General features: G+C 49.2%; 1 protein-coding gene across 1 annotated transcript; it reads right to left on the bottom strand.

Annotated features, from left to right (window-relative positions):
- Positions 1-731: 731 nt before the first annotated feature.
- Positions 732-10,753, bottom strand: nradd (neurotrophin receptor associated death domain). The gene is made up of 6 exons (XM_076028013.1): positions 10,292-10,753; positions 6,651-6,783; positions 5,679-6,032; positions 3,948-4,179; positions 3,480-3,622; positions 732-2,429 (listed from the first exon to the last, which is right to left on the bottom strand). Exons 1-6 carry the CDS (start codon positions 10,328-10,330, stop codon positions 2,113-2,115), a joined length of 1,218 nt encoding a protein of 405 aa, XP_075884128.1. The 5' UTR covers positions 10,331-10,753; the 3' UTR covers positions 732-2,112.
- Positions 10,754-13,931: the final 3,178 nt, after the last annotated feature.

The following is a 13,931-nucleotide window of genomic DNA, read 5'->3' as shown; positions in this document are numbered from 1 at the left end:
CCCACGTTTGTCTTCAACACTTCTTTTTAACCCCTTCTCAGTTGATATCCATTGCAAATATTTATACGCAGTACAAATCTTTAGCACGCCTGCAGACACCAAACCTTTTCAACACCAAGCTCGGATAAACACGTCTATTTTCGTAGTAGGAGCGAGTTTGTGAAGATTTTACGGTGTCAATACTTCCAAATATACGATTAATGTATATTACTACTTAATAGGGGTGTGAATCTTTCACTCACAAAACGATCTGATTCAAATCTCGATTCACAAGCTACGATCCGATTCAGGGATGATTCATAAATAATAGTTAATAATTTGGTATGATTCGATCCGATTCGGTTCAGTGCGACTCAATACAAATGGACAATTTTAACCCCAAGTTCTTATTTTTACTTTACCGATGTTTACCGATCCAGGGCTCCATCAACCGATGCACTCGGATCTCATACGTCACAGACCGATAACCGATTGAAATCGGTTTGTCTTTACACCGCTACTACTTAATAACTGACTGAATGAGCTTTCGCTGTCCTTATAAACTGCTCACAATGAATAACCCCAAGGTGAACAAAGTCATCCACAGTGTCTTACTCACCTCTTTCAGTCATTCAGTGTAAACCTCTGCTTTGTAACTCTGCTCCCCACTTCCTGTAAACCTCCTGAAAAAGTCGTGATAGTCATGCATATCTGAAAATAAAAGGATACATATTTACAGCATAGAAAGGACCTTGCTGATTAATCGTTATTTATTAAATGCATAAAACTTTTACAAAAAGTCATTGTGGCTTGTAATCAGGGCAATATTTACACAGAAGCAAACACTTGGCATTAAACCCACTGAGGCCTCATGCTGGTCTCTGACGCTCGCGCTTGTTCCTCAGAGTAAACTCGTAAACTTGACTCGGTGACGGCGTTAAGTACACAACTGCGATACGTGTGAGCGACGTCGTCAGCGCCGTCTGTTTTCCTTTAAAGAAAGAAGTGGCAACAATGTAGCTGTTTTCAGCTCTGTTGAGTTCAGTCAGAAAGTTCAGATGAGTTCCCAAGCGATGTCACGGCGAAGCAGAGCAACATTTTCACGTATTTACATTCAAACACAATAATAAGGAAGAGCTATGAAAGGACGAGACTCCTCATGGAACGACTCCCGGAAACCTCAAACATCACTGGCGCATGATGTCACCTCGGCGTAAATAAATACCAGGGCCGAGTGCCGACCGCAGCAGGAAAAGGGGAAGAAGAAAAAGCTCAGTTGTAGCCGATTTGACGAGTAGCTTCAATTTACATCATATCGTGGCAAGCATCATGTTGGCGTCCCTTCACTCTGGTCTGGAGAAATCCCACCGCTTGGCCGCGAAAGCCTCGTCCGCCTGCAGTCGTGCACACAAAAATGCAGAAAAGGGGACGGTCGCGTCACGGAGGAGGACATGGTGAGATGGTTTTGGAGAGAACACATCTGCTGCGAGGAGGCGGAGCCCGTCAACACGCCGCGTCGCCAAAGTCTCGGAACATAAAACAAAACCTTGGAGACCCGACGATTTGAACGGAGCATATTTGTTTACGGGGGGTTGAGAGCGACTGTGATTGCAATCCAATGATACGTAAACAGCCGACCTCTAATGATCACAATGTGAGCGTGTTGTCTGGCCTCGCCGGCGCACCCGAAACGCTCGCCGTTGCCAGGATTGCAAACAAAGACGGTGGAAATGCACTTTGAGCGATTCCACGTCGACCAGGTTTCTGCAGAGTTCATGAAGCGGGGGAGGGGGAGAGGAAGCTGTAATGCTGTTTTCTGCACAGCGGGGGCACTGTTTCCTGCAGGTCAGATCGAGTGATAAACGCAAGTGGGCTTCAAAGGGAAAATTCATTCGTATTCAGTGGAAATAGTCCGTATCGCTGTGGTATCGCTGTGGTATCGGTGTGGTATCGCTGTGGTATCGGTGTGGTATCGGTGTGGTATCGCTGTGGTATCGCTCTGGTGTCTAAAAGAACGAGAGCGTCCATCAGCAACAGTTTCCGCTCTGCTTTCGTCCGGCGCCGCCTCCCCTCGTCTTCTCAACGACCCCCCAGTCTCTTGGCGTGCCGGGGGGGCGGGTCGGAGGCGTGGTCTCAGACCACCGAGACGCCCTGCGCGGGGCAGTGCAGGGCCGTCACCACGTCGGGCCTCTCGATGCGGGCCAGCGCGGAGCAGAGCAGCCCCAGGGTGGCGCCCTCGCTCTGGGCCCAGCTGGAGAGGAGGGTGCGAGCCGGCGCCTCGCCGCGACCAAACAGGTCCAGCTGCTCGGCCTCGTAGCCCAGGGCGCCGCCCAGCTGCCTCCAACCGCCGCGGCCGCCTCCCTCCTGCAGGAGGCGCTCCACCTCCTCCTGCCTGTGGGGGGGCAGGTTGACGTACAGCCGGGTGTCCTGCTTGCTGTCCCGCTTAGTGCCTGAGGGAATAAGGGCAAGAAAAAAAGACAAATTATTTTTCTGGTCGACAGGGTTTTTCATGCCTGTGTGCTAAAGCTAATGCTATGTTTAGTCCCAGTGATTGTCACATCCCGAAGGATGCAAAACTTGTCCTCTGCATTTGGCCCATCATCCCCTGAGGGAGCGGTGGGCAGCAGCAGTACTGCACCCAGGAATCATTGGGTGATCCAACCCCCCCCCAATTCCAACCCTGAATACTGAGTGCCAAGCAGGGAGGCAGTGGCTACCATTGTTACAGTCTGACCCGGCCAGGGATCGAACCCACAACCTACCAGTCTCAGGGCGGACACTCTACCACAAGACCACTGAGCTGGTATTACTAAACACTAAATTAAACCACACACACCTGGTGGTAACCACTGTTAAAGCTACTCCACAGATAGGAGTGTTTCTCAACTGGTGGGTCGTGACCCAAAAGTGAGTTGCAGAGCACTTTAAAGGGATTTTGAAGTATATATATTTATATTCATTTCAATCCAATCATTTCAATAATTTATTTACTAGACATGTTAGCCAGTGGACGACATGGTGGCGCAGTGGTTAGCGCTGCTGCGTCACAGCAAGAAGGTTGTGGGTTTGATTCCGGGCCTGGGGCTTTTCTGTGTGGAGTTTGCATCTTCTCCCTGTGTCTGTGTGGGTTCTCTCCAGGTTCCTCCCCCACTCCAAAAACATGCATGTGAACTCTAAATTGTCCACAGGTGTGTATGTTTGTGTGAATGGTTGTTTGTCTCTATGCGGCCCTGTGATGACGTGCCACCCTGCCTTCGCCCTATGACAGCTGGCAGAAGCTCCAGCAGACCCCCGACACCCTGATCTATTGGGTCTCGTAGACCAACAAACTATACAAAAAGTAATGCATTTTTTTTCAGAACGGAGCAGTTTACTGTCTGGTTGCATTTTCACTTCCAAATCCAACCAGCTGCTGTCTGCAGGATGACGAAGGTCTTTGTTCTCTCTCGAGCGACCGGCGACTCTAGTTTGAAGCGCACAGAAGTCGTGCACTGCCGCACCTTTGCTGAGCTGGTTGTCCTGCAGGCTGTGGTTGTCCAGAAACACTCCGCTGTCGCTCTGAAGCTTCTCGCCCTCCGGCGACGTCCCCAGCTCTGCTGCGCGAGCCTTGGACAGCGCCCTCTTCTGTTTGCACGATCTCCAGCTAGCGAGGGAGAAACGCCATTGTTTGAGCCCATTTAAACAAACAGTCAGCTGAGGCGGGAAGCGACAAAGTACAAATACTTTGTTACAGCACTTTGGTAGTTTCAGGTATCTGTATTATACTTAAGTATTTCTTTTTCTGACAACTTTTTGCCACCGACATTTGTGGACTAATCTGTACTTTGTCCTCCTGATATTGGAAGCAAGTATCCATACTTTTACTTCAGAATGTAAAGTACATAATGTGAAATACTGTTGCCACCCCTCTGACAGTCAGCAGCACATTCACAGAAGAACTCAGGGCTCCGTCTACAGTGAAAACTCACCATTTATAAGCCACGTAGAGCAGCAGACCCAGCACCACGGCGGCCAGAACCGACACGTAGATCAGGATGTTGCTTCTGCCGCCCTCATCCTGCGGGGTGAACTTGGGCGATCCGGGTGCGGGGCTGGCCCCGGCTCCGTCCGTCACCTCCTCAACGCTTGGCGAACGGGACGCATCGCGGGTCCCCTCGGGTCCATCCAGACCGGGCCGAGATATAATGTGCAACCTCTTGTCTATCGTGTTGGGGGAAGGGAAGAAAGAAAGAAAGAAAAAAATAAGTCAATTGAAAAAATAAGCTGAGAGCAAAAGAGCTATAAACTGCGCTTCAAAAGGCCCATTTGGACTCCATCAATGCGGGCCACAAATAATTCCTGGCGAACCTGTGGCCACTGATGTAACAATACCCCGCTCATCCTGAGTCCCCTGGTGTTCACGTCATTTAATTGCCCCTTTTTCCAGCCCGGCTCTCCCTCCTAGGGGGCCGGGGCCTATTTCAGGATCAAACGCTGCGAGGTGCTGTGCCGACCTCCCCGGGGTCACCGGGCCGTGACACCGGGAACCAGGGTGCGCACCGATGAAGTGAGCTCCCTGCGGAGCCAATGAAGCCGTTTGGCAGCTGAGTGTTGGCGGTGTGAGGCCTCTGTCGGCCAGCAGGCGGCCTGCACCAGTCTTTTTTACACCACTATGTCCCATAATATCGGCCTGATACTACTATCATCTGTATGTATGGTTATCAGTTTTTCCTCTGATAATGAAAACCCTTCAAGGACAAGGAGTCTATCTACCTGTGCACTATTGTTTCCTTTGTCTACACTTTACCTAATACCCATTCCATGAGACAAAATGTTAAAAAATAAATATTGCACTTTTCCAAAACTTAAGTGAAGTGGTGTTCTTATTTTCTTCAGACAATGTTAATTTGTGGAATGCATCTAGTTAGGCATCACAATAAAAGCAGGTATTGTGTTAATTCCACAACAAGAGATGTGTGATGTGACCTAAAATTAGTTTGGGGGAAAAATGCCTGCATATATCGGTATCGGTAGTTATCGGAAAGGGAAATTAAGTATTTGGACGATATCAGCAAAATCGGACATCCCTATTTTAAACCCCTGCTCAGGGTGCCGCCGGGATGAGGTGTGGATGCAGGTGCTGACCAGATGTCGCATTCTGAAAGACCCCTCCCACTCCAAGTCCCACTCCCACTCCCACCCCCACTCCCAGTCCCACTCCTAGTCCCAGTGCCCCCCGCTGCCTTTTCCTCGGTCTTTCATCCTCCAATGTTGCTTCCTCCCTCAGAGTTTCCCCATTAATGTGAGACGGCTGGCGCTTTTCTTTTTTTTTTAAATTGAAAAGGCTATAAAAAGCCCCAAAAACTGTTGAAACAGAAGACATGAAAAGCTTAGACTTAAGCTTTCATCTACTTCATTCATTGTGCCTTTATTTAATGTATATAATTGTTAGTATTTTTCTTCTTTAACAGTAAACTTCCGTCTTTCTCAGAGGTTCCTTCTGAGGAAGACAGAAGTTTACATCGAAACATGCAAAGGTACCAAGAATTTGTTTGTTTATTATAGAAGAACAATTCTAACAATGACTTTTTGAAGGCAAGCCACCCCCTCGCGAAAAAAGAAAATCTAACTTATGCTACTGCACTGCAAGTCAACCTGTTGTGTCAAGTAATCCAGTCAAAAATAACGAAAAACCCCTTTGAGTGTCGTCCACGACTCACCCATGCAGAGGGTGTCAGAGTTGGGCATGCAGGCTCGGATCTCCACTTCGCTGTCGGAGCACTTGGTGCACGTCTGACAGGGCTTGGTGCTCCTCAGCTCCTCGGAAAAAGTTCCAGGACTGCACACTTTGCACAGCGTGTCCCCTCTCGGGCCGCACTCGCGCACAGCGCCCTCGCCGCGGGAGCACTGCGAACAGGGGGCGCACATGCCGTACGTGTCGAAGAAGAAGAAGCTGTCCTCGCATTCGCACTGCGTGTTTTGGGCGGCGGAGCAAGCGGCCAGCGTCGGGATGCCGGCCGGACACTTGGAGCAGGGCGAGCACTGGCTGAGGCCCTCGGACGAGGAGAAGGTGCCTGGAGGAGAGAGCACAAGGTTGAGGAGGTTCCTGCTGGATGGAATGTGTCTCTCTCATCACGTCTTTTAGCAAGGAGAGGAAAATCTCTCGACAGCCGACGGAGATCAGGATTCAAGGTCCAAGGTTTTTCAGAAGAAACAACGAGATCAAGTGGTTACATTTTAGATTACGGTGCTCACCCTCTCATCACCCTCCCTCTCCTCAGCTTACCAGTGAAGTACAGTGGCCTGCGCACCAAAACCTGGATACCTCACCCACCTTCTTCCTCGTTGGTTTATTAGAAGACGCCAGCGTTCACCCTAAATACTAAAACGCCCTGTCAGGTGGACTGGATTGTCCACGCCAGGCTTCCTTAGAAATATGGCAGTGCAAGATGGCAGCTAACTGGGAGCAAGACCCTTGAACTCTGTATATTCTTATAATAAAACGAATCGTTCTAAGGGAAGGTTTTATTGTAGAGCGAGTATACACTTTAATTAATGTATTTATGGGCAGTCAGTTTAGCTTTTACCAATATAAAAATCCTAAATCAAGCCAAGATTTACACACTGGGCCTTCAAGGCAGGTAAAACATCCTCTGTGTTTGTGGGGGAAACCTTAGCCGACAATTGCTCACCCTGCGGGCACGGCGCACACTTGGTGTCCTCTTTCCCGCACTCGGCCTCCACTCGGAAGCCGGCGGGACACAGGCTGCAACACTGGCCCGATGTGGTGAACTTGCCGCTGTCGCAGGCCTCTCCCAGGGTGACCTGGCGTGGAGAAACGACATGGTTAAAAGTCTTGAGCGCTGGACCTAGCGAGCCTTTCAAAACACATTCATGGCTGCAATTGTTACGAGACCAACAAAACCAAATGCTTTCCTTTGCCCACATTTCCTGCCTCACTCACACTGGGGACTGAATGTGTGCAGTGAAAGAACTTCACTGAGGTGGCTGAACCGAAACTGGCCCTCGTCCTATCTGGCAATCTGTCTCACTTTTTTCTGGCCCTTAAGTGCACTGGGTGCTTATCTACGAGAAGGGTAACGGAGAGCCGCTTGACTTGAGGAGGACATGAGGGATAGTTTGGGGCATTCCTAACCGCTGCAGCAGCAGCAGCAGCAGCAGCAGCAGCAGCAGCCTGACAGGAGTGGCTGGCTTTAATCAAATGACTTCAAGACCTGCTGGAGAGATTAAGGCATGGAGGGGCCGCACTGGGTGGGGTGGGGGCGGGGGGGTGTGGTGGCAGGCGCTTCCGCACTCCCACTCGTTTTCAAATCTGAGCATGAAGCTATGCGCATCTGTGTGTGTGTGAGAGGATCAAACGTACGTGTGTTTGTGTCAGGAGAAGAAGGAAGAAGAAGAAGAAGGGAGGGTCCGGGGGGGGGGGGGGGGGGGGTAATGGAGACAGCTCCGAGGCCACCGAGAGCCGCACAGCATGCAGGCGTGCGTGTGTGTTTGGCTGAGAGGGGACCTTTGAAGTGGCCCCAAACCCTGCAGGTGTGTCTCTGGAAGGTCAGCACATTGGCAACCAGCTTCCCTCCTCTTCCCTGGGGGGGGGGCAAGGGGTGGGGGGGGGCAACAACGGCATCTTAAACATGCGCGCACTTTAAGGGCTAGATTGGCCCTCGCCGCCTCGGGGGTGGCGGGTGTGGGGGGGGGGCTAACAAGAGCAAACAGATGTCTAACAACTAACCCTAACCCTGCGAGACTGGGGGGGGGGGGGGGGGGTGATGAGAGGGGGGGGTGAGAATGGAGGGTGAGGAGGGGGGAGGTGTCTCTCTTTTGTCTCCAGGGACGAGCAGGAGACAGCGGCAACGTGTGTCGACCTGTAGGGGCCTCCAGACAAGGCAAGCCAGAGACACACACACACACACGCACACACACACGCACACGCACACACACACGCACTATATGCACGCACGCACACACACGTGTTCGCCACGCGCTATTGTACCAGTCGCAGGACAAACAAAATGTCCAACACAAAAGGAAACTTTAAAATCGCGGCTCTTGACAGAGGAACTGGGTGTGATCACGTCTGAGAGCAAACAGCAGCAGCAGCAGCACCACCCGCTCTGTTTTCAGCTCTTGTGGGTTTTCTGATTCCCACAGTGCCAGCAAGCTGCAGAAGGTCCAACTGGTCCTGGCACGGCCGGCTAAAAATATTCCTCCTCATGCCCCACTGAGTGCGAACAGTGATGCTACTTTACCAGAGGAGGCATGTGTAAATAATTATGCACTGTATATACAGTATAACAGACTTCTATATATGGACACAGCTGGGTGTTTGTTGGTGTGAGGAAGCTCTGTGAGAGGTGAGGGAGAACTTCAGCGTGTGGGGTCAGAAAGCCATGAGTCATGGACCTTCTCTGTTGCCGTAGCGCCACTTTCTGATCGGACGCTTCTCTTTGTGCAGCGGAGAATAATCACTGTTATCTGCTGGCTCTGTGGGCAGCGAAAAAAAGCTGTGGACCCCCCCCCCCAACACACACACACACACACACACACACACACTGAGTGAAGGAGCTGCAATATGAGGGGAGTCCCCAGCGAGAACAGACGGACCACCAGGGAGCGCCGCTTTCAATGGGGCTCTCAACTCTGCGGCTGCCAGAGTCACTCAGTCATCGCAACTCTCACACACACACACACACACACACACACACACACACTTGATTCCAGCCTTCCCCTTCCCTCGGCCGCTCTTTTGAAGTGGAAGTTCTTCTGAAGCCCCGTCGGCAGCAAGTTCCCACAGTCAATACGGTGTGTGTGAAAATAAACACACAAAGGATGCTCTCTCTCTCTCTCTCTCTCGCTCTCTCTCTCTCTCTCGCTCTGCGTGCAGACAATGACCCCCAGACCTCACCAGCAGGCCTGCAGACAGCCACTGGGCGCCTTATCTCCGGCGTCATTAGTGCACAGGAGAGCACAGAGGGTCAAATGATTAGTTTCCCTTTTCATTGCGCCATCACGCTTCTGCCAGGACTGTGATGATCTGAACTCGAGCAGAACGGCGCGCGGTAATCCGATAACCATTTATGCACTGAGTTCTTTTCTTCTTCTCCTCCCCTAAAAACACGCTGCACTCCACAGTGTCGTGAAGCGTCTTGGATTTCTAAGAAAACGATCATTCCCCTTAAAATGACTGCATGGAAACTGAAATTACGGCGGCACCAAACAACTTCCACCCACCAACAAACTCACACACACACACACACACACACACAAGCATGGAAAGAAAGAAAAGGAAGGGGGGGATGAAAACTATGACAACGTCTGAGTTTCAAACGTTCCGCAGACCGGCAGACAGACAGACAGACAGACAGACAGACAGACAGACAGACAGACAGACAGACAGAGCCAGTGATCCGCAGGCCGAAGCCACATTTCCCCACCTCCAACCGCACCAAATGTGGCAAAAAAGCACCGTAAACTCCTGGAGGCGACCAGGAAATAGAATCCCAGCGAGAGAGAGGGGGGTGGGGGGGGGGAGAGAGAGAGAGAGAGAGAGGAGAGAGAGAGAGGAAGGTTGAGAAACAGTTGTTCCAGATGTTATCGCTTAAGAGAGTCGAAACCACATCTCGGGTTTGGCCGTTAATCCGAGCCGAGCACCGCGAAGCGAAGAGCCGAGGGCTTATCAAAACACTTTGATGTGAGGAGAAATGGAGGAGCGCGTCCAGACAGGACCTGAAGAGCCACAGGGCTTTTGTTCCAGTGTCACATTGTTGGCTGGAACAGTGGCAGCAAGCACTCCAAGTCGGTAAAGACAGAGAAGAACAAGCAAACAGTTGTGTTGTTTACCATCCACCGTCTACCAAGCCTAATGTGCACAATCTCAATGATCGGATGCTGGTAGGTCTTCAGCAGCCTTGCTGCTGGATGATGTACAGTCAGTGAGGCCGCATTCCAAATATGTGCATCTGAGATGTGATGAGATGAGAGGGCTGCAGTCAGCTTTCTATCCGAACACTGAGAATGAGGGGAGAAGTGGAAAGTAGGGATGACCAGGCGATCTTTACTGGACACAATGACAACAACTATGTTCAGCAGCAGCAGCAGCAGCAGCAGGGGTCATGTGACACGGCCTCAATCGGATAAAAGTGCGTCAAACGCATTTTCCTCGGCCACAGAGGGTGTGAAAATGAATGATTCTCCCCCCTTGAAGATGGAATGTCTCTTTTCAGCGGCCTCTTCAACCCCGCTGCCGAGACGCGGTGGGTGGATGAAGCGGACGAGCAGCGCGCGGAGTCGGAGCTCCATGTTTTCAAAAACTTACTTTTAACAGCAGAAGCGCGCAGATGCCAAACACGTCCATGTCTTCAGCCTCCGCGGTCACTCGAGCGCACACAAGTCGGGAAGTCAGGAAGCGTAAAAAAAAAAAGAAAAAAAGAAAGAAAAAAAAAAAAGAAATCCCCCGAAATAGAAAATGACGCACGAATTGGAACCAAATTCAATGAAAAGGGGGGGAAAAAAAGAAAAGAAAAGAAGTGCCGGTTCCACTCAGTCCGCTTTACTCCAGTGATCGGATGCCTTCACGCATGAGAGAGCGACTTTTCTAGCGAGTCAGCGGGTTCTGATCCCTGATCCGCATTTCCTTCTCTTCAAGCCCGCGTCCCCCCGCTGAGCGACGCCGACACACAGTTGCCAGTGTGTGTGTGTGTGTGTGTGTGTGTGTGTGCTGGTGGGATGGCCCCGCCGCTGCCACCTCTCCAGCCGCTCCGGATCAGATGAGGAAGGAAGAAGAACTCTGCTCCGCTCGGGCCCCTTTTCTCCTCCCATCTCCTCAGCTTTGGAAGGCGGCTGCTGATTGGCTGCATCCGAGCTCGCTGGCAGAAAAGAGAGAGAGAGAGAGAGAGAGAGAGAGAGAGAGAGAGAGAGAGAGACAGAGAGAGAGAGAGAGAGAGAGAGAGAGAGAGAGAGAGAGAGAGAAAAAAAGTAAAAAACAAAAAAACAAAAAAACAAAAACTGCTGCGATCAACAGTTTATCTGTTTGGAGACACGATGCTAACAGACAGGATGAAAATACGACTCGCATAATCAATTGAAATTCAAGGCCCGCTGTGGAACGTTTTGCAGCATTCGATGCCAGTAACACGGATTGTGAAATATATTATTGTCACTACTTATGTTTCATGTTATAGAACTTCATTGATCCATTCAGACAGTCCTCAGGGAAATAAAAAAAAAATCTAGTAGATACAAAAAAAAAAGTGTACAGAAGCAGATTCTGTTGTATAATAATTGCATTAAATAATAATTAATGTCACAAATGTTTTTGTTTTTTTTTTTTAATTTTTTTATCAGCTACCATGCCAGGGAAAATCATAAAACTGCGAGCAGAACCATGTTCTAAGATACGTTAGTGGAATCCTTACAAGCCGACCTGCAGTTGTTACGTTCATTTGAGATGTTCCAGTTTTGAAAAGCTTGAAAAATATGTGCATGTGGTCCATGTCAAGAAAAATATTTTCTTTTCTTTTTTCATGCTGCACTTTGGCCATGGTATGTTTGTCTTTAGTTGGTCATCTTTATAATTCTTTTCATTTTTCGTTTTTTTTTTTTTTTTTAAATAACCAAACTGTGTAACTGACCAGCAACTTCTGTTTTCAGCAGCTTTGTGTTATTAAAATACAGACATCATGTCAGGTGGAGTTTACAGCTGAGAGCAAGATGTTTGCATATTAATGAAAGGTCACCTGCCCTCTGCTGGACAGTCCGCTGTCAGTCTGAGAGCCACAACTGTGACAGCCTGGCTATGTAGCGTTCATACAGACTGCAGGTATTAATGTGTAATTAATAGGCTTCAGATGCTACTAAATCTTATATATATCTGTAGACATAAACTGAGAAAAAAATAAAGTGTCAAAAGCAGGACTGTGTGTCTGACTCAACATAAAGAAAGGAAACAATAATACAAATGTGCAGGAATTGACACAATGTTGTGTTTTAAGACGATGACCTTTGGTGGTGAAAACCAATTAAACACCCTGAGAGTTTCCTCTGAAACTGAGGCATCCAACCGCAGTTTCTCTGTTCCACTGCCTCATATTTGCATGCTGGAGATACCTGGAGATAAAAGCCAATCAAAGGCTGAGCTCCGTGACTCGGGAGCATTTTACGACCCTACGGGGATACTTAGGTGGCTGAGATCAGTTGTTATCAGGGACAAAGGAGGCAGCATGCGAATCAAACAAGATGCCCTGGAGATGAGCCGCATGTTTGATCTCGCCAATTCAAAAGATTAGAAAACCAACGCAGGGTAAATTACACACCTTGTAAATTCTAGTGAATGCATCAAGGGGGGGCTGCAGACTTCAGAGGGAAACAAATGGAGAAGGTCCCTCAGACACAATACTGTTTGCACTTCAAAGCCGGCCCAGGATTGAGAGGAGACAGCCAGGACGCCGCTGCTCTGATCAAACTTGTTCCAGTCACACACAGGACACACAGCAGCGGTCGGCACAAGAAAGAAAAGAAAAACACTTCATGAGTTCATTTTAGAACAATATAATTCCACAATCAACCATCAGGTTTAGCTCTTTATGGAAATGACTCAGAAAATACTGGAAAAATGGGTGAAATACAGCTTTTAGTGGACAGAAATAGAGCTTTTTCCAGCTATTTTATGACTGACTGACTGTTAGTATAATTCTTCAAGTTCGGTGGGCCAGATTAAAAAAAACCTTAGCAGGCCGCATATGACCGACCCTCAGGCTGTAGTTTGCCAATGCCTGGTCTACACAATGTTTTCATAAGCAACTCAACATGTTTTTTTGTTTTGTTTTTTACATTTTAGAGTTTTCTTTGAGTGTATGAATGTGTGTTTATCAAAATGAAAAAGTCAATAAACAAATTGTGGAAAAAAAGGAAGGCTGTGCGAAGGGTAGGGCCATGGTCTGTTGCTGCCGCCGGCTGACAGGCTTCTGTGAGGGCTTCTTGCAGCTCCTTGGCAGTGGAACCAGCGGAACGACGCAGGAATTGCAGCAGTTCCGTGACATCCATCCCCTCAGGTGCAGCCAGACAGGGGTCAATAACCCAGAGAGAGTTGAGGTGTCAACCCCTCCCACCATTGTTGAGGTGGTGGTGGGGGGGGGGGCACATGAGAGTGACCCCCGGCCCACCGCACCGACCCACTCCACTTCCCTTGACGGCTGCCTTGCGGTTTGTATTTGGCCGGGAATCTGCAGGCTTCCTTTCTTTTTCTTTTTTTTTTTATCACCTCCGAGCCCCCCGCCGTCCCTCCTTCAATTGTGCCCCTGGAGGTGTTTATGGGCAGGCCGACAGGATGTTCAGCCCACCAGGAGATCAAAGTCTCCCCTCTTGGAGTCCATGTGCCGCTGCCGGCTGCGACCTTTTCAACTCCAGCAGAGTTAAACATCGCAGACGCATGCAAGGCTGGACGTTCTGATGCTGCTGCTGCTGCTGCTGCTGCTGACTCTGGATGGCTTCTCATCCGGCCCAGGCTCACACACCGGGAACTGAAGTCCCTTTATTTTCCAATGATGGGCCGTCGTCCCTGAGGGTTTGGCTGAGGGTTTGGCTGAGGAGGGCTGTGCTTCTCTGCTTTGCTCGGATTGAATGTCTCTTGAATGTGTCATTGCAGTCCTGATGCATTTTGAACCGGTTTGCGTTCTTTGAAGTTGTGTTCTTCTGTGTTCTCAAGTTTTTGTATGTGGAAAAAAAATGTCTGTGTGTGGAAAATGTCTGTATATGAATTGTATGAGATAGATTGAAAATGTTCATTCTGTCTTGGTTGGTAGATATACACTTGAAAATTAAAACAGTTAACATCTGTTTTAATTTTTATCTGTCTGAACAAAAGCAAACCAAGTGTATCTGAATTGTATGAGCTTATTGTGTTGATAGTGATTTATGCTTCTCTCTGGATCTTAATGTGGATTTAATGTGAGAAAATC

The sequence above is a fragment of the Nelusetta ayraudi genome, unplaced genomic scaffold (genome assembly GCF_046127955.1).
Source record: "Nelusetta ayraudi isolate G7.1 ecotype Tasmania unplaced genomic scaffold, CSIRO-AGI_Nayr_v1 ptg000003l, whole genome shotgun sequence".
NCBI classification, from domain to species: Eukaryota; Metazoa; Chordata; class Actinopteri; order Tetraodontiformes; family Monacanthidae; genus Nelusetta; species Nelusetta ayraudi.
This window is presented reverse-complemented; position numbering and strand designations above follow the sequence as displayed.

Coding starts and splice junctions, on each gene's coding strand:
- nradd (XM_076028013.1), bottom strand. CDS start 10,330: ATGGACGTGTTTGGCATCTGCGCGCTTCTGCTGTTAAAA. Junction 6,033..6,650: donor GTGTGCGCCGTGCCCGCAGG/GTGAGCAATTGT, acceptor TCTCTCCTCCAG/GCACCTTCTCCTCGTCCGAG. Junction 4,180..5,678: donor CTCTGACACCCTCTGCATGG/GTGAGTCGTGGA, acceptor CCAACACGATAG/ACAAGAGGTTGCACATTATA.